We start from the raw sequence: 24,574 nt of genomic DNA, 5'->3' as shown, positions 1-24,574 counted from the left end.
TAAATTCCACATTTATCAAGTCCCTTACGTTCAGCTTTAGTTGAAAGTGTTTTAGAGGTGTTGATTTAACTTTATGGTCATATTGGAGGTTGTTGATGGTTGAGCTGTTGAATTGCATTCTGTTGCACTGAGAGGCATTTCTAATATTCAGTCTACCCTCAGTGATATTAACTACATCCTACAAAATGACCATAAAGTTAGATTATTACTTCTCTAAAACAGCTTCAACAGAAACTGAACATTATAGTCTTCACTTTGGTAGGATCTTTTGCAGGCCTGTTGTATTACACTGCATTTGTTTTAGCTAGGTGCGCCTAATAAACTTTCAACTGGCTATACATTACTGAGGCAGCTTTACAACCCTGATGTCATTCTTTAGTCTTTAAACAGTGCTCTCCTTGTTTTTGAGAGAAGAAGAAGAAGAGAGAGAGAGAGAGAGAGAGAGAGAGAGAGAGAGAGAGAGAGAGAGAGAGAGAGAGAGAGAGAGAGAGAGAGAGAGAGAGAGAGAGAGAGAGAGAGAGAGAGAGAGAGAGAGAGAGAGAGAGAGAGAGAGAGAGAGAGAGAGAGAGAGAGAGAGAGAGAAGTGTTCCCTCCAGTGTGAGTTGGAGTGTCATCCCTTCCTACTCCTTTTCGGGAAGCCGCCGTATTAATAGCGCTCTATGTCATGGCCAGAGCTAGTGTTATGAGAGTCAGAGTGAAAGCAAGACGGGTTGAAGAGTCCAGTTAGACCCGGCCCACAGGGCAGGCCCTGAGACACGGGAGAGGGAAGGGTGGTCCCTCCCTTCCAGAGACACCCTGACTCTGCCACAGAACAGGAAGAGGGGAAGAGGAGAAGAGGCCTCATGTCATATTTTCCTCCAGTCGTCAGGTCCCGTGACAGGAGAGAGGCCCCAGCTTCTTTCCCTTGCCTGCCTATGCTGCTGACTTTCTAGCTTGGACACAAACCAGTCACCTTGGCTGCTCCCTCACCACCACCACCACCACAGTCATTTCTCCCCAGCTCCAGTTCCTAGGGAGTTCCCAGAAAAACAAGGCTGTCAACAAAGACAGAAGCAGGCAGGGTGGGAGCAGAGTTGATTTTCCCTCTCTGGCCCTTTAACTGCTCACCAACTGACTGGACAAGGAGTAATTTCTCTCCACTCTCTTTCTTAGTTTCTCTGCCTTTGTGGATTTTTTCCCCCCCCAACTTGACTTTTTAGTGGACTATTTCTGAGCTGAAAAAGGGTTATTGGAGTCCCGAATTTTCCTGGAATGTAACCGTTATAAAGCAGAAGGTCCACTCCTGTGCTATGTGGTGACACTCAGGGTAAAGTATTTTAACCACCGCTGCTGCAGTACTTGAATTGGGTCTTTCAATCTTCCAATATTTCTTTATCTCTCTTTTTCTTTTCCTTCCTTCCTCTCAGTCAAAAGACTAGAATATAGAAAGTCAAGGGTCCTTTTGATTTCCTCGGGGTCACGCTCTGTTAGTTGTCAATTTTGTTGTGGTCACAGTTCATTTCACAGCTATGTGCTATTGAGTGTCACCAAATACTGTGTCCTTTTACCTTCTGGAAAATGAAATGGCCTGTCACCGTTTGTGCGACAGTTGAGAGAAAAACGAGAATGAGGTGGATCAGATCATGATTTATATGCAGATATTCTAGAATAGAGTATCTGAGATATACACAGCAGCAATCATCACCATAAGATATGAAAAACGGACTCGCAGTCTTGCATTTTGTGTTTGTGTGTGTGTACCTGTGTGTAGTGGTAGTAATAGACAGAAACTGTCTGAGGAAAATGGAGAAAAACAAATTCTATCTTTTACAGAATACTGCTTGTCTTTTACCACAAACATGTACCATTTCAACAAATAAGAGCAGAAACGGAAGAGATTTTCTTAAACTTTGCGTCTATACTGCATCTACAGCATACCCCAAACACTGCTTTTTGTATGATCTTTTATCTCACACTTGCATCCTCTCTGTCTCAGACATGCACAGGTTTCTTTACTCTGGCTAACTCTACGCTAAATTCTTCCCATATAGACGCTGACAGGATGTCCCACTTTGAGCGCTCAGAGAGGGCCGGTCGGCAGGGCCAGCGGCGTAGGCATCATCGCTGGAGTGGACCTGATCACTTCTACAATGATAGCAGGTTGTGAAGGCCTGAAAGATTAATACATGTGGCCAGATAAGAAGTAAAAAGTAGAAACGTCTTTCTGTTCTTCTGTCTGCCTGACTCTCTGTGACTGTGTCTCTCTTTTTGTCTCTTTCTCAGGGCCCATGTCGTCCAGCACTACGACGCTCTCAAGGCTTCAAGGATCTCTTCACGGCCGGTCCCATCTGAAGGCAGGCAGAGTGGCTACAAGTCAATGCTGGATGAACTCACACTCAAGCACATGACTCAGGACTGCAGCTCGCTCAAGAATCAGCTGCTCAGGCTCAAAACATTACTACAGGTTTGTTTGACCCACAGTTGAATGCTAAACGATGAATGAACACAAACATGTGCACTTACACGTACCAAAACGTGCACAGTGACACATATGAATGCAGGTTCTGCAGGACGGCAACACATACACATACAAAGGCTCAACCGTGGACCTTGAAACTCTCTGACTCTTGTGTTTGTCGTCGTTCTAATGCTGTTGCATCACCCTCAAATAACATACAGATCTTGTTGCCTACCCCAGGCTTTTATTTTGGTCTTATAATTAGTTGTAGTATTGTAAACTCTCTGGATTTTAGGTTTGATTTCAGCTACTGTTTTGTCTATTAAATGCAGCTTTGTATTAGTTTGCTAGACTGTTAGATATAATAATTCTCTTATTAGGAGTATACTGCATCTTTGTGCTCAGGTGTTCAGCATCAGCAACATGAGAATTATTTTCTGACAAAACTGAGCAGAGCTAGTTTTATTCTTAATGTGGTTCCACATGAAGTATTTAAATGTTTTTGAATGTTTAATTACATCGGTTTAATGAGTAATGTCATCACACAGTGCTGCTGCCCTGTATTTAAACAAAGAAAGATGTTTTAGGTAAAGAGACGGTTTTGTGCTGTCAGTATTTTTTTCAAGATATCAGATGGTCTGGGCCTCCTTCTCTTTAAATGCACATTGTGTGATTTGTGCGCATTTGTGATTTCATGTTCGCATATTAGCGTGCGTGTATGCATATAAATGTATATATCTGTGCTTGTGTGAAACTGTTAACTTAATAGATCTTTTTCTGTCAGTCTGAGAATTCCATTTAATGGGAAGAATAGAGGGTGACAGGGAAGGAGAGGAGAGGAGAGAACAAAAAAAAGATGTCAGCTACAGAAATGTGCTCTTCCATTTGAGCTGAACACAAAACTCACACTCCTACAAAGCACACAACGCCATCGCTGAAAATGCACAGATCACTCTGCATACTGAGTAAAAGGAAATTCTCTTGAATGCCTCGACTCAATTTACCCTCTACAACATAAATGTCACATTTAAATCAAATGTCGCAAATGCATTGTGCTCTCTGCAATTAGTCAAACGCGTTGGCCGTATAGCCTCAAGAGGGAAAATATGTCCGTCGCCCCATTAGTAAATCTGTTCTTAAAATGAGCCTCCAGCTTTGCTGAATCCTAATTGATCTTTGCTTTACAGTCAGTTATATAGAACTGCTAGATGTAACTAAATGAATGTTCCTGACCTGAATAATGAGGTGGAATGTAGTGTTGAAATACAATTTATATTTCAGGAAGTTGACTGAATGAGATGAAGTGTGGATCTGCTTTGGAAAACAAAAATACTGCATACAAACTTTTTTTTTTGTATTCCGTGAAATAAATGTATTGAAAGTTTACAGCAACACTCGGCTCTGCCTCAGGTGTTTTACACTGGTGGCTGACAGTTCAGGGTCAGCAGAGCATATATGCTTAAGAGTAAAGTTCTTCCACTGTAGCAAAATATTGCTCTCGAGGCATGCCTCAAGGCAATTGTCATTGATCCAGCTCACCGTGTACTCTCTGTGTGTGTGTGTGTGTGTGTGTGTGTGTGTGTGTGTGTGTGTGTGTGTGTGTGTGTGTGTGTGTGTGTGTGTGTGTGTGTGTGTGTGTGTGTGTGTGTGTGTGTGTGTGTGTGTGTGTGTGTGTGTGTGTGTGTGTGTGTGTGTTTCTAGCTCGAGGATACCGAATCTCCAGCAGATGTTCCTGAAGAGGTTGAAGACAATACCGCTACATCACAGGTAAAGAAACGTCATCTTAGGTTTATAGCGGTGATTGATTTGAGATGCTGTATCAAAATAATATATATTCTTTATTTTCCCCCAGCTTCTTACTGAGGTAGTTCGCTACCACTGCAGTTTACTGTATGTGTGTCTGTGTTTTCAGTCGGAGGAGCTGATTAAGGAAGTGCAGTTGCTCAGAGAGGAGCTGAGGAGTCGAGACAAAACCATTGCTCAGCTCACATTGCAGTGTCAACAGCTACAGCAACAACATCAGCGGGAACAAATGGTGAGTTGGTGTGAGCAGGACTGTTACACGTGAAAAGTATGAAAAGGGGACTGTATACTAATATAAAACAAACTGAAGGCAAGCGTCTGACAAAAGATCTGCACACTGTGGTGATAGCTTCCAGCAAATAGATCTGACAATGCCTGACAAAGATAAGTTAGATCGAAATGTCGCTCTACAAATTATTTGCTGGGAGCGATGAGCACAGTGTGCAGATCTTTTTTATTGTTGCAGGATTGACACTAGACGGTTGATCTTTTCATGTGCAGTATGTGAGTTATTTCTGCCGATGATATCTGTTGTTAGAGACAGACGCAAGATCAACGCTGAGAGGATTGACAGCTTGTGCAAATTAGAAACTGACCTCAAAGGTCAAGAGTTGACGGCTTCTATCCTTAGGAGGAAGGAAGAGCATGTAATTATTGTTTTTAATGTACATAATGGGCAGACAGAACAATATGGAGAAACTGAATGACAACGTTAGATAGATTAATTGGAAACATGCAGTATATCAATATTGTGTGTGTGGTTTGGACTTCATTTTTGCTGTTGTGAAGGGGTTTCTACTTGAAGTATCTATGAATCACAACTACAGCATGGTGAGGCTCATACACTGTCAGGTGATCACACATAGAATATCAATGCAGGTTCATCTTGAGTCGTGTATTCCAGGATCTAGACGTGTGATCCTCGGTCACATACAAACAGCCCTGTAATGGCTCCTGTGCTCATGTTTGCTGATTGCTTTCATGTAGCCGTCATGTGCTGCAAACATGCATCTTCTCTTCTGGGAGTTCACTGCCGTGACACCAATTCTCTTACAGATCTGAGATGGTTAAGCATGCCTGTGCACAGCCTTCCATTATCTTTTGTTTACCCCAATACCTGATTTATCCGATTTTTTATAAAGACAGAGCGTGATAAGAAGGAGTAGAGCAAACAAGGATAGGAGAACAAATTCTATAAACTTTAATCTGTCAGAGAGGGACTGATAAAAGCACACAGTGTGGAAGGCATGTGTTACATGTACAGGGTCACCATTCAGATTTCTTGTTGTCACTGAAGACATACTGTAGTGCCCTTCATCTCAGGTGGGAGTTCAGTTCTGCACTCACAAGTGCATTCTAGTGCGTGTCCTTGCTCGGTTGCGAATGCCTACCAATAACCTCCATTCTGTTCGCTTTTAGCTGCCTCCGTCTCCACTCTCTAACATTCATTAGTGTCTTGACCAGGCTCGATTGTTAGTCAAACAACCGTATGCTTCGCTGACATTATTCGAATCCCTGCCGTATCGAGAAATACCAAAATGTCAAAGCAAGGCCTGTCCTCCAGCCTCCCTGCCGCATACTATCTCTCCAATTAGAATCAGCACCCACCCACAGCAATGTCTTCAGACGAGCACAATATTGTGGCAACCTCACGCACAATAAGCAAAGAGAGAAAGGAAAAAGCTGGGATATATTTTCAGATCTCTGCCAGACATTAATGAGTGTAGAGGCTGAGCATGTTGGGGGGGGTAAAGGAAGATAAGAGGAAAACATATTTACTCTGCTGACTCTGTCTTGGAAGCACCATGTGGGCAATCCGGGTGCTAGGTTAGAGGAATGCTGAAGATGGTTTGTGTTCTCATTTCCTCTGATGTCCCTGCAGGACAGGTTTGAACAACGAGGAAGCCAATAAAACAAACACATCAGGCTCGGATCTGTTTAATGGGCTGATGAACCCTGAATACTTCGTGAGGAAATACCAATTAGAGCGACACTGGTTCAGAGCCTGAGAAAATTGCCAGTCATTTTAATTCATACGATATCTAGAGTTAGAATGTCGAAGGCTTCCAGACTTGCTGCGCTTCCTTAAAATTGGTTGAGAGATGATGTTACAGTTGGTTAAGAGTCAGGTATACGGAGGGGAGGCGAAGTGTTACAGAGAGAAACTGCTGAGAGACTGAAGAGAAGGAACAGTTAACTGAATTGAACATAACGGAGTAATAAGAAAACAATAGAGTAGCTGTGTGTGGCTGGGAGAAAGTCTGTTGGAGTATACTCCAACAGACTAGTCGTGTGTGTGTGTGTGTGTGTGTGTGTGTGTGTGTGTGTGTGTGGAGGACTGAGAGGAGAGAAAATTAAATAATGGGAGAGAGAGGTGTGGAGCTATCACAGACAGAAAACTGATTTCTCAGCTTCCGCCGCTGTTGAGGCAGGCTGCTCATGATAATGCGCTCTTCTGGTTTGAGCTGCATTGAAGTTTTCACCAAAGCTGGCAAAAAAGGAGCAATTTCTGTCAGATTCTGCCGTATACTTTGCAGCCGAGCACAAGTTGGTCTGCTATTTATTCACGCATAAGAAAGAATATGAGATTCAGAAATGGTTACAAAATGATTTAACACACCTCATTAGTTGCTCTGTCGTTTATTCCTATATTGGATTGAGTTAACCGCTAATAGTAAAGGCTCGTACGTCACATGTATTACTCACATCAGTTAGTCATAGTGGTTTTACCAAATGAAAAAGGAGGTAATTTTCCTGTGCTTCAAGTAAATATCAACGAGTTTAATTTACTGCAAGACCTTTAACCATTTAACAACCTGGGCTTGATTTTTACTGATGATTTGCCATCATGCCCCCCTTTTATCCGTGGAGATACAGGATGACATTTCATTGCTGCAGCCTGGTAATATGCATTGATCTTTTAAAAATGCCATCAGTTTTATTTGTGAATTTAAAAGCAGCTACGTGAAGAAAATAATAAATTTCATGTCATTATATCTGATAATTTACAACCTGCTGTGTTTTCTGCTTAAGTTGTACATTTAGACAACTGGTAATGCCAAATGCGAGATATAAAACCCAACAATAAAAAAAAAAAAATTCATGCTCTTTAAACTAAGCAGACATCTTTTAAAGTATTTTCTCAAGCCATTTATGATTCAAACGATTAATTGCACTGTTATTTGACTGCTCTGCAGAGTGTCAAGCTTATTGCCAGCATGACTGTGGAAGTAGGAAAACATGGCCGAGATACTTATTACAACAATCTACGCTTTCTTTTATTGATTGATTCATTCTTGCCCCCTCAGCCTGCTCAAGGATGGCCGGTGAGGTGTCAGTGCCACCACCAGAGGGCTCCCTCTTCACTACGACAGATGGACAAACGGACGCAGCATCACTATGACAAGGCCACCCAGACCTACTGGAGACCACCAAGCCAAGCTGTGAGTCCAAACACTCACAGAGCCCATAACGGCTCTCTTAAAGTGCTCAAAGTTGAACAGGATTTCTTGAATCTTGACACTGGTTCAGAATAATATGTGTGTTTCACCACATTTCAACAGCTACCAAGACGTTATTAGATACAAGCACTTGCCTGGTTCAGCGGAGCCTATCTCTGTTTAACACTCACATTGGTCCCTCAGTCAGTTTCCCGTTCATTTGCGGCCTCACTCAGCCGTGTCTGAATTGTTCAATGACTACATCATGTCCACTCTATGGAATACAGTTTACTGGGTTGTCAGTGGGACTGTCTCACACTCTAATACCCAGATCTCACACTTAACAGGGAGTTGTGAGGCTGGTGTTAATGTTCAAGTGACTGAGAGAGAGGACAGGAACAGTTGGAGGGTGGGAGGAATAGGGAGAGGGATTCATGGAGAGAGAGAGACAGACAGACAGACAGACAGACAGACAGACAGACAGACAGACAGACAGACAGACAGACAGACAGACAGACAGAGGTAGAAGATGGATAGATACTGTATGTGTTCAACTTGTCCATTACCATGCCACACTAGCATGCTGTGTGGCAGCCAAGTATTGATTCAATAGCAGGAGTGTCACAGGGAGGATGCCTAGTAAACACTCTCCTAATTGACCTGCTCTCATCCCTCAGTGTATGATGCGCGCACACACACACACACACACACACACACACACACACACACACACACACACACACACACACACACACACACACACCTAAAGATAAGATATAATAAATTATAGAAATGAGGCCCGGCGAAAAATTATTTGTCGAAAGCATATTTTATTGGGGTACACATGAGCTTCAGAGGAAATAAATAAAGGAAATAAATAAAGCTCACTAACTACAGTAGGTCCCTGCTTACCACAAGAGCATTATGGTTTAACAGTTGCTATGGCAACCATCAAAGCAGGGCTAGTTGTGCTCGACGGGAAGCGTCTCCGTGGGAACATCTACCTGTGACCTGGAGCGCTCGGTGTATAGTAACGCATAAAAACAACACAGTTGAGATTTTTCTCTCTATTCTGTCAACTTCTTTTGATGTGTTGTGTTGTGTTTTGCAACCATCTTCAATTTAAGTTACCTTGTCATCACCAGAGTGGAGACTATTTGCTTTGCAGCGCTGTGGGGACAAACACATTATGTTAGTGGCATTTTACTTTTCAGAGCACGCGATTGCTCTGAAAGGTTAGCTCTGAGATTTTTGACAGGGTAACAAGAAAAGGGAACGAAAGAGTAAACAAATAACAGTGCGAAAGGGATGTTTCTCTCTCTGTTATTCCTACTTTTATATTGAATCAAAGCTTTTGGTATCGCAATGACATGGTTTAGCACCTACAGCAAGCCCGGGTTCACAGTGTTCCTCAAACAATGCTCTGCTTTCACCTCGTGTTTTTCACACCATCCTTCAATGTCTTTTTCTAAATCTGTCTATCGAGCTATTCTCTTTCTAACCTTTGCCATTTGTTATACAAATATTATTTTCTTTTTCCCCACTTGCACATTCATTGAGTCTGTATTTCACTTTTCTACTACTTCTCCTCCAAAACACACACACACACACACACACACACACACACACACACACACACACACACGTTCATAATCTGCTGTCATCTTTATTGTTTTTTCCTCTTGCTCTCTGAAAGGCCGTTTCCTGTTGATTTTCGGCTCCTCTGACATTTAAAGTGCTGCTTCATCATAGCGCTGGAGTAGCTCTTGCCCTGCGATAGTATTTTTTGATTGCTAAGCTGAAAGGATCGGCCCAGAATAGTTTTGATGTCAAAGGCCAGCAGCTATAATCTTTTTATAGCTTTAATTCTGATATCTAGTTGGCTTATCAGTAGCCCACAGGCTAATGTGTGCTACTGGGAGGTCTAGAGTCTTTCCTGCAACTTGAACATGGATTCAGGAGAAATCTCGCGGTGCTTTTAGCTCAGATTCAGAGTATAACAGTAGAGTATGGTCGTGGTCTATGACCCTTGGACTATTTAAGGGCTTTACTGTTATAGTTCATTATTCAAGCAGTAGATATATTCTCTTCTAGAGCCATTCATTCCCATAATTTCTGTTCTGGAACCAAAACATTGTGGGCTGTTGCTCAGTCGACTGCTTTAAACAATTTCACTGTTTGTGATGAACTCATCTCCTCACTTCTTCTCAATCTGTAGGAAGGCTTTGGCAACACATCCTAACCAACTGCTTTGGGCACGAGCTCCCGCAGCTCCCCATTTTAATCTCCTTACAATCCAATTTTGAGTCCAAAAGCATACTCAAGAAAAGAAGAAGAAAAAAGTCTCACAATATGGCGTGAGTACATATGAGTACATGTCTGTCAATATACAACACGCGCAGAAACAGTGGACACGCGTGTCACAGCAAGACGCACATGTAGTGTGGAACTGGAAACTACTCAAATGCCATTTGTGGAAAAATAACCTTCTTGAATATCTCCCCGGAGCAATCATAGCAGCAGTAATGTTTTCTTCGCCTCCTCTGCTTTTCACATTAAATAAAACATGAGCAGTATTTTTAATAATTTCAGATGTAGAACAATAGAAAAGTGTGTGTGTGTGTGTGTGTGTGTGTGTGTGTGTGCGTGTGTGGGGGGGGGTGTATCTCTTGTACTCGAGTGCGGGGCACACTCACTCAGTGTGACTGAACAATGGGTTCAGCAGACTGAGGACCAGGGAGCCGACCTTGTTAATAACCCAGATAAACAAACACGCAGATGAGCTGCAGCAGTGAAACAATGGCAACACAATAGGCAATGTTTCATCAGTGGCAGACAGAGAAGATAATTACAGCTATCCTCCTACTCCCTCTCTGCCTTTTTAAACTTCCTTCAATTCACCTCTTCTTCGTGTTTTTATCACTCCAGCTCTCTGTCTGTTTTCTTTCTCTCTGTCTTGCTTCAGTGATTCTCCCTGTATTTTGGTCTCTGTCATCCTTCCTTTGACGTTACCTCTCTACTTTTTAGCTCAGTTGTAATTAGATCAATTTGCTGTCAGAGAGAGAGAGACAGAGAGACAGAGGGAAGACAGGGAAGGGAGAGGCAGGGGGATTTGAACAAGCTTAGTGATCAGTGTTAAGCTGTATAGGTTGAAAGAACAAGTTTTCGCCTCTCAGATCCTGACATTACCTCTTCACCCACACTCCCTCCGTCTGCCCCCTCACATTACAGACACACCATCACACATGCACGCTCATTAACACACAATGCACAGCGGAGTCATCTCGGACAGGTGAGGATTTAATTGCCAGAAGTGGATTAGAGGATTAGCATCATGGAGTCCTCTAAATACTGTTGTTATTTGATGAAAAGGTTGTAGGATCACAAAGAATAACTTTTGACTTTTAAATTCTTATCCTACTTCACAAAGTTTTGCTTTGGGACTCTGCACAGACAAAGTAGCTTAACAAACCACTATGAGAGGGGCCTCTAGTGAACAGACTACTACGACCATAACTGATGTGATAGTTATTTATGTTGGTAAAACAAGACTAACCAACCAACCAGAAGGAGTTGTGAGTGCAGCAACACGGACGAGAACCCTGGCCTTGTTTTTCCACTTGTGAAGAGTTGTGTTCATTGGAAGGAGCTGGAACTACCACCAGGCATCAAACCCAGGGTCTCTGTACTGGTGGGAGAGAAATGAGAGAAGTTTTTTGATGAAATGGATGGAATATGAAAAACTTTCCTATTTTCACATTTGCTGTCTCCCTGTCCTTGTAAAGCTCCTTGTCAGCCCTTCATTGGAGAGTCTTCACAGATATGGAAAACTGAGAAATTGACAGGCTTCACTGCTACCGAGGTCTAATAACGCTGCCAGACACTGTCAGACACGTTCTAGAGCCCTCCAACATACCGTCTTGTTCTCATCGCCTAAGGTTTTTCTCCCTGCAAATAAAGCCTCGACGGGAGGCTTCTGCCAAGATCTCCCGCTGAAGCAGTTGTTGGTGTTCAACGAAGGACATGGACGAGAACAGATCAGGGCAACCCATTCCTCCCCCTCTAGTAGACGCACTAGGGGGGCTCTGAAATAGCTTGGGCTGGACCTGCTGGGAAGTTGCTGCTTTCCCCTCTTTGTCTTTTATCTCTCTCTATCTGTTCCTTCTTCCCTCTGACAGATTCCGTGCTCCTCTTTTCTATAATAGAGTCCTGTTTGAGCAGCGGCCCTCTCCACAGCAGAGGAAAGACGTGATAAGGTTTTAGTCCGTCTGTCCACTTAACGTGATGGCTATGCTTCCCCTTCACTTTGCCTCTCCTGATGGGGTCCAGGGGTCTTTGATTTGCTTAACCTGGAGATTTGCTATCAATAAAAGGGCTTGTTTTCGTTCGTGCACAGATATACACATGCTGCTTTCAACAAAATGTTCAGACAACAAAAAGTAAATGTGACAAATGCAGATAGTTGACCAGATAGACGGCAAATGGTCTGACATATATCATTTATGTAAAACATTCACAATGAACCACACGTTCAATGTTTTCAGCTGTCACATTGCGCCTCAGTTAGATTAGATTGTTGGACTTCTGTGACTAATTATACTCTGAGTGTAAACTTATCATCCTTGCAGATCATCTTAACCCAAGACTGATGTAAAGAGAATCTGAAAAGTATCATACATCAAATTCACAACTAGTGATGGCATCACATCTTTATGAACCCCCACTTCCTTTCCCAGCTTATAAAACTTATCCTATCAATTTTCAAAGTGATGGGTGGAAAAGTTGTCCTTTCCAGTGTCACCTTGTTTTTTGCACTGCCTAAGATGGAGTGCTCTTCTTCAATGGATTTGTAGCCTTGGCACTGGGGATGGTTTTTAATGGATTTGACTATATTTATGGATAAACAATGACACAGTAGGAGGAAGAAAATGGTTTTCAGGGTGGCCCGGGGAGAAACAACATAAAGACTATTGGAAGTCTCCGGGTAGCGACTGTTTTATTGGACGATGAGTAGAATGTGTCAAACAATGTGATAAGATAATCTCCTGGGTTTGAGCAAATGCACACATTATAGCATTATAGTGACAAAGGGTGTGGAGAGCAATGATTTGCTTCATTGTCATGTTTGTGTTTGGACACAAAACAAGTTCCTATTAACAGTAGATTAAAAATGTGATGTGGTGGAGAACGTAAGTGTTTACAGTACTGTGTGTGTGTGTGTGTGTGTGTGTGTGTGTGTGTGTGTGTTGAACATTTATGCACATTTTGACAGAAATGAAGACTGGGACCAAAATGTTGTCCATTGAAATACATTTGTGGTTTGAAGTCGGTGTGCCGCCGAACATTGTTCAAATCACATCATTTTATTTTGAATTCTAGTAGAGATCCCAAAGTGTCCATAGACGCCAAATAGGACTCAATTGTGGGCAAATGGGTACCGAATTACCTTCATTTGAAGGAATAGTGCTGCCATAAAACAAATGGATCCTGGGTTGAATATTTCACTAATGTATCCTGTATGTGTGTTGCTTCAGTGAACAGTTGGATCAAGCAGATGCCTAATCTTTGCAGTTTACTGTATGATACTGTTAGACAGTTTGGGATAAGAGTACTTTTCCAACAAAGAAAGCTACTTAAGGGTAAAGGAAAGAGGGAGACTTGATGCTAACACTAACACTCATTAACACTAAAACGGAAATGTAGTTTTTATTTGTATTTTTTTAATTTAAGAACTTTGCAGCAAAGGCGTTGGATGGATTTAACACTGACGTGGTGTTTGAGTCTCTGTGTCGGTACAGTGTGTGTGCAAATCTGTTTGTTTGTGTGTAAATTAGGCCATACTCATTAACTGTGAGTGTGTGTTTTCTGTGTTGACATGCTTCTGTGTGTGGGAGTGTGTGTGTGTGTGTGTGTGTGTGTGTGTGTGTGTGTGTGTGTGTGTGTGTGTGTGTGTGTGTGTGTGTGTGTGTGTGTGTGTGTGTGTGTGTTCTGGTACGTTATATGCCTCTTGTCCTTTGTCTTTCTCTCTGTGTAGGGTGCGCTGCCCACCCCATTGCTGTCCCCGTGGCAGGCACAGCACCAGGGCTTGACCCGTACCAGCATGCCCCAGCGCAGACAGAGTGAGTCACTAACATCCTTTGCAGCCTCTTCTCCATCTTTTCATAACACAACATATCCATAGGTCTGTAAATAGCCTGACTTTATCTCCAATTAAAGCCCCCAGTACTACTGAAATATCTTTGTACCTTTGCAGCTTGTTTTCCATTGCGCAATAACAGGATGGTTTGTCCTGTATGTCTCTTTTTAGATTAATTTGAAACAAATTAGTAACATGCAAAGTTGTCCTTGTTAGTTTTCCTAAACACAGTCTGACTTATTGACCTCTTACCAATTAATTGTCTGGTGTTTTTTCCCCTGTGCTGCCCATTTATAGCTCCAGTTCCCCTTGAACTGTGTAGTCAGAAACTGGCTGACTTTGTCGACTTTCTAAAATCTGCAGACACCGGCATTTCTAACTCTCACTTTACACCCCTAAACTGTTTGTAAAGATAATATAGCTCCCATAATTTGCATTAAGAACAGTATCAATTCACACTGCAATCTAATAATATAGTTGTTTCCCTAACAGAGGATGCATCTGCTGTCCTTGACCAAATAGTACACTATGACCACAACATGGTCTTTGCTTTGAATGCTTTAAATTAACATTATTGCTGTCGACTGAAACAGTTTGACTTTATTGAGAAAGATGGGGCTGCAGAAACAATGAAAGCACAGTCACAAAAACAGCGAATCCCACAACAAAGCTATTGTATTATGCTGTGCTGATGAGGTAGCAAGTAGAGGAGGCAGAGGATGACGATGGGTGAATAGACTGCAGAAAATACACATATGTGCGAGACCGAAGAGCAGAAGAATAAAGAAAGAGAACAACCCACGCTGTGTTCTTTTGATCTATCCCCGTGGGGCTCAGCTTTCTATCGAGGGGGAAGGTGATAAAAATGTGGCACAGGTGCATTTTATTTTAGTGCATCTGAGTTTATTTCGATCTCAAGTGACCTTGTGCTTATAGACTGTTTTGACAAATATGTGAGAACGGCCCAGCATTCAGTCAAAGTGCATTTGTCCTCCCACCAGTAGATTGCGTGGTCTAATTAAACAAAAGACAGCATATCTGTACAGTAGGAGAAAAAACAACAGGAGGAAAGAGGAAATATCGCTGAATATATATATATACAGTCCTATACAACTGTGTATATATATACATATACAGTTATATTCAGATATAAGATGATAAACATCCGATGTGACCACTACTGCTCTGGCCTCCCTCTGGGAGCTCTGGCTGTGACCAAACCAGCAAAGAGTTCTTGTCATTAATGCGGGTTTTTAGAAAGTCTAATTAGAGCAGGAACTGCGCTCTTCACCCAGGTTGTGCTGAATGGGATGCAGTAATTATATTTTGCATTAAATTTGTTTGTTTGTTTGTTGAACTAATGTGTGGCCTTTTATTGGAAGCATGGGCTGGGTGTTAATGCTGTATTTAAAATGTCTTAACTCCAACAAGTGTCTATCGTACACGTCTGGTCCCCTTCCCCCTCTCTAGTCTCTTAACCCTTTATTCTCCTCTGCTCATCTCTAATCTCTGTCACTCAAACAATGAAACTGAATCTTCCATGTTCTCTCTGTTCTGCCTTTGCCTCCCCACACATAATGCCCATGACAAGGAGTGGAGCACCTAGTGCAGTACTTCTCTGACACAGCGTGGTACAGTAACGTTTCTTTAACATGCGGTTCACTTTGCTGCCCTCACCTCCTGCACGCCGGGCTGTGGTTTGTCGCCATGAGGCACGACTGAAGCATGCCCGTCTACATCTGCGTCTGCATGCTTTGCGTTCAATTTTCCGTTGTTTTGGAGTTTGCATTTTGTGTATCTGTACTTGGAACTTTGGTCTGCTCTTCTAAAATTAGCTTTTTAAGTTTTGATATTATTTTTTCACATTTAATTTTCTGTTTTTTTTTTTGTTCCAGCCTATCAAATTTACTCTATAAGAACTGTTAAGCATGCATGGATAAATCTCTGTGTGGTTTTGTTTTTCTATATTTTATTCATCAAACATTCTAGATGCTTACCTTAAAGGATTTGAATTGAGTGTATTGAAAGGAATAACATTTAGGAAAACCCATATGTTACGGGGCGTGAATGCACATCACCGCTGCCCTAATCGCCTTCATTCTAACTCCACTATCAAAGCAGTTAAGCACAGCGAGCAAAGGACAAATCAAAGTAACCACACACCCTCTGCTCTTACACTATTTCCACTGCTTCAATTCCAACACGATCCAAATCACCATTTTCACAACCATCTATATTAAATGATGCTACAGAGTGTATTCTAGCTTTGAAAGAGAGTGCCACCGTATTGCCACTCCGTCCTGCTTATGTGCTGCAATCACATTGTCTCCCGACAGACATGAGGCGGATCATTTACATCCTCGTTCAAATACTTGCGTGTTGATTTTTCCAATCGCGCAGACATTTTTCACGGCAAGAGAAGCGATGAGATGAGATCGGTTGGGCATAACATCTTTCAGGTGCTCCAAATTGGCGTCTTTCTTGGTTAGAAAGAACATTTCCATTCAAGCGATAGCTATCATTAGTGAGCTGAGATATTCTTGGCAGTGCAGCGAAGTGCTCAAGTGATTATTGCTAATTATTAATATCTGTAGGAGACATCTGTGGATGGCAGTCATTATGGACCGTGACCTTATAGACTCGGCATGTTTCCGGCACTATAGGAGTCTTCTTCCAGATGAGCCAGCTATAAATGTATGCACTCAAAAGCAATTAAAGAAATCATATGTTCTTATAAGAATGGAAATTTCTGGTGGTATTTTTACCATGAACCACAACGTCCAAACTGAAAAACAGTACAAGGCCTGTATCTATAATGATGATGTCTGATTTATTGAGTTATTCTTTGGTGACACCTGTCCTTTGTGGAGTTGAAGTCTTTTATTTAGTTTTGAACTATGAGACTCCGTAGGGAGTGCTCACTCTCAGACTGAATCACAATAGGTACTGTAAGTTAACACAACATGCTCACGGTGTGAGTGACGGACTAATCAGAGCTTTCGTAAGCAGCAACACAATCATTCATTGTTAAGTTCATATTAAGTTTTTAAATTATAGACTTTGAAATCTAAAAACAGTATTTTCTTGCTTGAAAAACATGCAACAACAAACTTGACACAGAGAGGTGGACAAGGGTTTGGTAATAGGTTCAAAGACGCATTGTGGCAGGGGACCAGGAGATGGAGCTGTGGCCTCGGACATCCACTCCCACTCCCAATATGAATGACTGTGGGTAGAAACGGGCACAGCAGCTTGACCTGCACAGCTTTATATTCACATCCTCTGAGATCTTTTTTTTTACTTTCAACTCACAGAGGGGATGTTTCTGCTGAAAACGAGTTCATGCTTTTTTAGCAGCTTGAGACGGTTCCAGGTGGATTTAGATTCTTTAGGTTCTGCTCAAAGGACATTGATAGAAAAAGGCCATTCCTCGGAGCTCTGATGGCTAACAGAATCAGTCTCAAACTGAGTAGGCACGTAACATAATTTTTTTTATAGATGCTGAGGTTATAAGCTATTCAGAAAATCGACTAATAAACTGTATGAAATATTCATATATAGTTCAGTATTGACTTTTTTGTGATCTGAGCAACTCTGCTCTTGCTGGTAGTTTTATGGACTAATAAACACTGTTGGCCTTATATTCTGCTTAACTTGAAATGTGGTGCAGAATAGTTGTAAACAAGGTTACGGTATCTTATGGAACCATACATCATCAGGGCATACAGTATAGTGGTACCTCTTGTAATAGCAGAATTATCTACATTCCTTTTTATAAAAGTGGAGCTGAAAGTAGAATCTGTGAAGTCTAAAACAAATAAAGCATGCGCAGCGTGTGGACAGATATATCATGAACACGTGTACAAATCGAAACCAATCCGAAACAAATGTGTGGAAACAAATGCTAACTCTGTTAAGTCATGATGAGCTTTTGTCTTAATTTGCAGTTTGTTGTTGCATCATGCTGGATAATTAGCAGCTCTCTAACACACACACACACACACACACACACACACACACACACACACACACACACACACACACACACACACACACACACACACACACACACACACACACACACACACACACAACACTACAAATTGGAACATAAGTGCCAGTGAGTCAGTATTTGTTGCCAGGCGGTTATAGAATTGCATTACTTCGTACAGGTGTTCATGATTTTGTGTTGGTACCTTGTATGTCCCCTGGTGGAGGACAACACCATGGTTGGTCTAAACTTCATGTGGTTAACGACTCAGCACGTTCTTACACAGGCAGCAGGTATTGTAGCTATCAGTTTGAATGTTTTTGAAGCCTCTCTGCAGCAGCGATAACAAAATGAGTCAAAGACTTCAGTAGATCCCAGGCTCTCACACGGCAAGGTTATTCTCCTCTGCTTGTTTTTTAAGTGCTGAATCAGGGCTTCCTCTGTGACTTTGCCTCTTCCATTCTAGGAATAGTTCAGCGACTGACAGTAGAAACAAGCTGTGATATTAAAGAGTAAATAAACTGTTTGATTTTTGATTCCGAATTTTCTTTGCAGCGGCAAAATATTCAAAAGCCTGGATTCCACAGGGATCAAACACACAAAAAAATGGGGAATTTTAAAGTCCAGCCAACTGAGCTGTACCTCATTATATTCTGACTGATCCATGACTATTTTATACCCATTAAAAAAATATATATCTTATTGATATATCTTTCCTCTCCTCTGCAGCCTCAAATACTACAGCCTTTCAACCCCTGCCTCAACGAGCACCTCCGCCAGGGAAGACCAGTAAAAACTCCCCCCACCGAGGGCCACAGTGACCTCATGAGGAGTAGATCGGAGGAAGGAACGCGCACAGGCGCTGAGCGTCCTCTTGAAGACCTTATGGCAGACGTGTCCGGGCCAGCAAACCCAGACGAGCTGAGTCATCTCAGCACCCACCTGCGCCGCCCAGGCACTGGGGCTCCTCGGGGGGTAACTGCCAGAGACGGTCCGGCATCAGCAGCTCAGTCTGCAGCACAGCATGAACCGAGAGCCCCCGCTGTGATCGGGCAGAGCTTTGTCACTCCTAAATCTGCTGGTTCCACTAGCCCTCGCATGCTGCAGCCTCCGCGCCTCCACAAGCGCATGTCTCTCGCTTTGCTCAAGCCAGGGGTCACCGGTGGCTTTGCCTCTCTGAAGCCCGGGTGTTCCTTAAGGCCTCTGGCTAACCGGACCAAGCAGCTGCCCCCTCCGTCTAGAGGCCTTCCCTGCTTTAACACTGGACCCCAGGTTCAGTCTCCGAGTCTGTCTCGCACTTCACTGCTTCAGCCTCGCAGAGCATCAGAGCCCGGCAGGGATCTGTGGTGCTGCGACTCAAACCTGGAGGAGCCCGATCGGGGGACACTCAAAGACCCCGGGTCTGCCAAGATCCTGATCCCTTTGAGTCGCTCATGCCTCCCCAAGCCAAAGATTCCCTGAGGAGCTGAAACCCATCCATCAAAACTTCAATCTCGAATCACTCTGACATTGATATTCATCCCCTTCCCTGCCCTGACATGATAACAATGTAACGGTTTTACCTTTTGAGTGTCAAAGGAACAAACACTGAGCTTTTTAACCCACATGGACCGTTCAGGGTCTGCCTGTGTCGTTGACATCGCTATTTTGCCTGTGTCTAAATTAGCATCTTTAACCCCAGCCTGAAAAATAGTATGTAGCGAGATCTAATCTACACAACCATTCATAGTTGTATATGACAGTTTCTAGATTGAGGGGAATTTATGGAAGAAGTTTACAAGCCTTGCACATGAATGCTGCTGACGCACAGAAAGAGTGTTACTATTCAGAGAAGTCAGCTTTTGTCTTCTAGTAGCCACTAGCTGTTATCAAATTTAAAAGTCTTGGTTCACTTGGCCTCACACCGCTCTGCCCTCTGACACACTGGTGCATTTGGTTTTAAACATGGAGGTGATATGAATGTGACCTTTTGCAGTATAATAGAAGACCCAGGGGAAATGGAGGCAAAAACAAAAAAGTGGCAAAGAAAGGAGAAAAAAAGATTAAAATAACAGCAGCGGTGGAATGGGTGGGTAGGGGGGGTTCTCTCTGTGTGTGTGTGTGTGTGTGTGTGTGTGTGTGTGTGTGTGTGTGTGTGTGTGTGTGTGTGTGTGTGTGTGTGTGTGTGTGCGCGCGGAAGTGCGTGCGGAAGTGAGAGATGAGAGACATGGGGTGAGGTGCATACGTATTTTCTAATACTTCCATACCGAGTGAACCTTCTAACGTGCACGTATTGGCAAGAGGGGTTTCAGATCTTCTGCGTAAATGACACTCAGACGGAAATATAGCGTTCTAAAAAAATAATACCACGCTGGTGACGGGGATGTGATGAGAGAAACCGTGTGCAAGTGAAGAATTAGGTTTCATAATATAGCTGAAAAGAGCAGCGTAATAAAACACTCTCACACTTAAGTCTGCACAAGTACATTGTAGGCTCACTCATATCTATGTGCGCACACACACACACACACACACACACACACACACACACACACACACACACACACACACACACACACACACACACACACACACACAGAGAGAGAGAAAAGTGTCTGTTATTTCATGGCTACTTTGTGTATTTGTAGATAGAAAATAATGAAGAGAAACAGAACGATGTATGATGAGAGAGAGGACGCAACATAGAGTAATGGAGCTAATTTAATATCTTACAGTCTCGTTATCTATACAACACAAAACATCTGCCAGTCATGCGAGGAAATGTCCCTCGTTTCTAGTGCAAAAGAAAATTAGTTGTAAACATGTTGAAAACTTTAGGTGAAAAAGACACAAATTGTAACGTCTCCTCATTAATTTGGTGGAAGACAATTTGAGTCAAACTTCATTAACAACTTGCTTTGCGCTGCACACTGACTTCTTTGAACTGTCTCCCTCACTGACCCACGCAAAGAAACATCAGCTAACAGGGACTCGTTAGACGTGTGAAGCTGCTGTCTGGTGTGTGTGTGTGTGTGTGTGTGTGTGTGTGTGTGTGTGTGTGTGTGTGTGTGTGTGTGTGTGTGTGTGTGTGTGTGTGTGTGTGTGTGTGTGTGTGTGTGTGTGTGTGTGTGTGTGTGCGTGCGTGCGTGCGTGCGTGTATTTGAGTGTGTGTATTTGAGTGTCTGAGCAGTCATCCCCCCTCCCCGTTTCTCTCCTCGTCTCGCTGTCTTGCACATCTCTTTGGGAACATCAAAGGTATTAGTGCGTTATTTTCAGGTAGGGAGCCTTTGGGGCTTTAGTGGTGTTTCTGTGGGAGCTTCTGAGAATTGTGTTTATCTCTCCTTCGCGGGGCCCTTTTGCAGTCAAACGCTCCCGAAATGTCCCCGAACGGAGAGCAGCAGTGTGTTAAAAAGGCCTTCTGACAGCAACTCTGCTCTCTTCTCTGTCACGCCGCGTGACCGCTTGGTGTACGCCTCTGGCACTGTCCGGTCTACTGCGTCCAATAATGCAGCCTACGTAGACGGAGTGAGACGGAGAGAGAGAGTGACACACGGACACATCACACGCATACAGATCCGGACACACAAGTTACATAGACACACATGCACGGGAACTCTGACAAAACCCAAAGAGACACAAAACTCGGAGGGAACACACACACATCAGTTCATACTCCCCAGTAGCCAAATAAGTGCGCCTACACATACCCTCACACACACACTTTGAATTCTGCAGCAAAGTGCTCGGAAGTGTGTTTGTGTTGTTTTGGTAGCTTTCACAAAATGAGCTCTCCAAGTGCACATTGATCCATCTGTCCACTGTAGCCAGAAAAAAAGGTGGCCGGCCGTAGATTTGAAATGGGAGGAGGCTGGAAATGCGGATGCATGCGGCTGATAAAACGTGTTTCCCTGTTGGACGGTTTCAACACTGCGCCGAACCGGCCAAGCAGTGAACACCGCTATGTGAAGCCAAGGGAAAAAAAACATTTCTTTTAATGAAAACAGACGGAATGATACATACAGAGGAGGAGAAAGATGCAGAGGGAGAGACGAGAAGACGGAGGAGGTGCAGAGAGCAAAGAATAATAGATGTGGAGATGAAATAGTGAAGGGGCTGTGAGCAGGACAGACTTTTTCCTGGCAAACTTTTCTGCGTGCGAATGTTAGTCTATACAATGTCGTGAGGGTGTGTTTGAGAGAGGAGAGAGAGATGCACACAATACGTAGCATGTTTGTTTGCGTGCATTGTCCAGAGAATAACCCAGCTGAGTCCCTCACGGCTTAGTAATGCCAAACAGGAAATCAATGTTGCCCTGTGCGTGCGTGCGTGCGCGCGTGTGTATATACATGCGTCTCCAGATACTTCTGACTGCCAGTGTTTCTCTCGGAAGAGTGTGAGAGAGAGAGAGAGAGAGAGAGAGAGAGAGAGAGAGAGAGAGAGAGAGAGAGAGAGAGAGAGAGAGAGAGAGAGAGAGAGAGAGAGAGAGAGAGAGAGAGAGAGAGAGAGAGAGAGAGAGAGAGAGAGAGAGAGAGAGAGAGAGAGAGAGAGAGAGATGTCTGCCCACAGGCCAAAGGCAGACCCGTGCCAGAGGAAGCAGCGACATCCTTCTCTCCCTGTTCTGTATTTCCTGTCTCCAAATCGATGTCCCTGCTCAGTTTAGCAGTGAAGCCAATCAGTCTTGCTAGCTATGCTATGACAAAACCACAACTGGGCTCTCTGTAGTAACTCGGATCAATTGTAATGCAGGATCTCGATCCACTTTATATTGCGATAACACTCACAAATTATAAAGCTGCGCTGCACAACGGGGGAAAAGAGCGGCCCTGCTGTTCTATATTATTACTCTGACTGGCTTAAGGGCTGCATTTCGCCACTGAGCGCACATTATCTATGAAGATGTTTTCATGCAATACAAGGAAGATGCACAGCAACTGAGACTCATTACTCGACTTCAACTGATATTTTAGAATATATAGTGGAGTTACTGCAAAAAAAAAAACTAAAACGAGGCATATTTGCCTTTCAGGTTTACTTTAAAGCTGCTATAATCTATATTTTTATATTAACAATATAATCAAATATAATTCAATTATTATTAATTTGATCTTTATCAAAAACAGATCAAATTAATAACAATTTAAAAGCAGTGTCTTGTAGTGACAACCCCACAGATAATCATCAGCTACTGTAACTCTGCAGCTCCCCTCAGCTCTAGTTTTAGCACTTTTCGGCTCATTGATTTGGTTTTACAGCCTGTTTTAGTTCACTAGCGATGTCATTTAAAAAAGAAAGTCTGATAAATCTACTGTACACTACCTGCCCAGCACCAAAGAGACACAGGAAGGTAGTGAAAGCTTCCTTGAGCAAAACATTTAGCAAATATTGGATGTTTTTTTTAATTGGAAATTTTACAGGTGGACCCAAACATGACCCCAAATTAATGCTACGTATCTTCTGAATGAGTAAATACCATAAGCTACTGTTTGCTAACACATTTGCCGTATCAACTTAATGTTTGCTAACCACTTCTGCGCCTGATGATTATTTTAAAGTGAAATGCTAATAGCTGAAACTTGCAAACATGCTTTTGTATATTTATTTGAGTAACTTTATGATTATATTTGACTTGTGTCTAAGTATATACAAGGTACAGTCCATTGATGTAGCAGTTTCAAATCCACTACTCGAAGGTTAACAGTTGTCATTTTCATCATAGCTGAGTTTTCACCTAGAAGTTAAAAGATAAATCAAGAAAATATTTTCTTCCCATATTATTCAAGGTGACAGTATTCGTCACTAGATAATCTCCATCATGAGCCGTTGAGCACCGTCTCCAGTACACTGTGCAATGTTTGAAGCAAAAACATGAGGGAACACTACATCATGTTTTCAGCGACCTTTTATGCAAACGGAAAAAAAGCAAATTAATTATTTTGAAAATTCTGATCTGAAGCACTTTAAATGTCATTAGTTGTTAAAGCTGAATGAACATCAAACTGGATTTAGAAGCGACTTGGTTTCTTCATTTTTTTCTTCTTTCCCAGTGTGTCTCTGTTTGCAAAGGCACTTTTTCTTGGAAGCCATGTGAGAAAGCACCTTTTTACCATGTTTCCATCACGTCAGACCTCCAGATGTGTTTACCTTAAATGCTTAACAGTAGGTCAATAGCAAGATATTAACCATCAGAGCAGAAGATGGTGCTCTAGAGGCCACAGATTCACACACTTCTTTGACAGTCATTGCTATTCATTGTCTAGATCATAGACACTCGCCAACGCTTACACACACAAACAGAAAGCTGCTGACCTCAAGACGGAAAGTGGGAACCTCTTTCTCTGTTTCTTTTACTTGTTTTCACTGTCCACTGGCTGTATTTCTGCGGAAATAAAGTATGATCGTAAAAACATGTAGTTTGGTGATGATTTTGTTATTTTCAGAATATGTATCACCCTTTTTTTTCCTATTATTTTCTTCACACTTCAAAGGCAGACACAATGCCCTGGCACAAGTAGCACAGAAGCTGCATTTAGGACTTAAAGCAAAAGGCATTACTCATGAAGCATAACTCGTATCTTTTCATTACAAACTATGCAGCCTCTGTACACCTTGCATATAGTCCACTTACTAATGAGGTTACACGCTTCAGAGGCGATGGGTGGATAACAGCCTGCCAAGCGCAAAGAGTAGCGTGACACCGTCATTAACTTAGAAAAGTTGGAGATGGAGTGCAAAAGGTTTTTTTCTTGAAAGGAAGCCAGGCTCTTTTATCATAAACTGTCAAATATATG

General features: G+C 42.6%; 1 protein-coding gene across 2 annotated transcripts in view; it reads left to right on the top strand.

The window, feature by feature from the left end:
* Positions 1-24,192, top strand: part of ccser2a (coiled-coil serine-rich protein 2a) — a 48,556-nt gene extending 24,364 nt beyond the window's left edge. The window contains exons 5-11 of one of the 2 annotated variants that reach the window (XM_068719918.1): positions 2,031-2,139; positions 2,263-2,443; positions 4,139-4,204; positions 4,350-4,472; positions 7,549-7,683; positions 13,715-13,799; positions 18,537-18,706. In XM_068719918.1, the coding sequence (XP_068576019.1) occupies positions 2,031-2,139; positions 2,263-2,443; positions 4,139-4,204; positions 4,350-4,472; positions 7,549-7,683; positions 13,715-13,799; positions 18,537-18,628 (791 nt within the window). In that variant the 3' untranslated portion in view covers positions 18,629-18,706. Of the gene's footprint in view, positions 1-2,030; positions 2,140-2,262; positions 2,444-4,138; positions 4,205-4,349; positions 4,473-7,548; positions 7,684-13,714; positions 13,800-18,536 lie in introns of both variants that reach the window. The other variant, XM_068719917.1, reaches the window with a different exon arrangement.
* The last annotated feature ends 382 nt before the right edge of the window (positions 24,193-24,574 follow it).

The sequence above is a fragment of the Cebidichthys violaceus genome, unplaced genomic scaffold (genome assembly GCF_023349555.1).
Source record: "Cebidichthys violaceus isolate CVI_PGR_0920_01 unplaced genomic scaffold, fCebVio1.0.p SCAF_10, whole genome shotgun sequence".
Taxonomy (NCBI): Eukaryota; Metazoa; Chordata; class Actinopteri; order Perciformes; family Stichaeidae; genus Cebidichthys; species Cebidichthys violaceus.
This window is presented reverse-complemented; position numbering and strand designations above follow the sequence as displayed.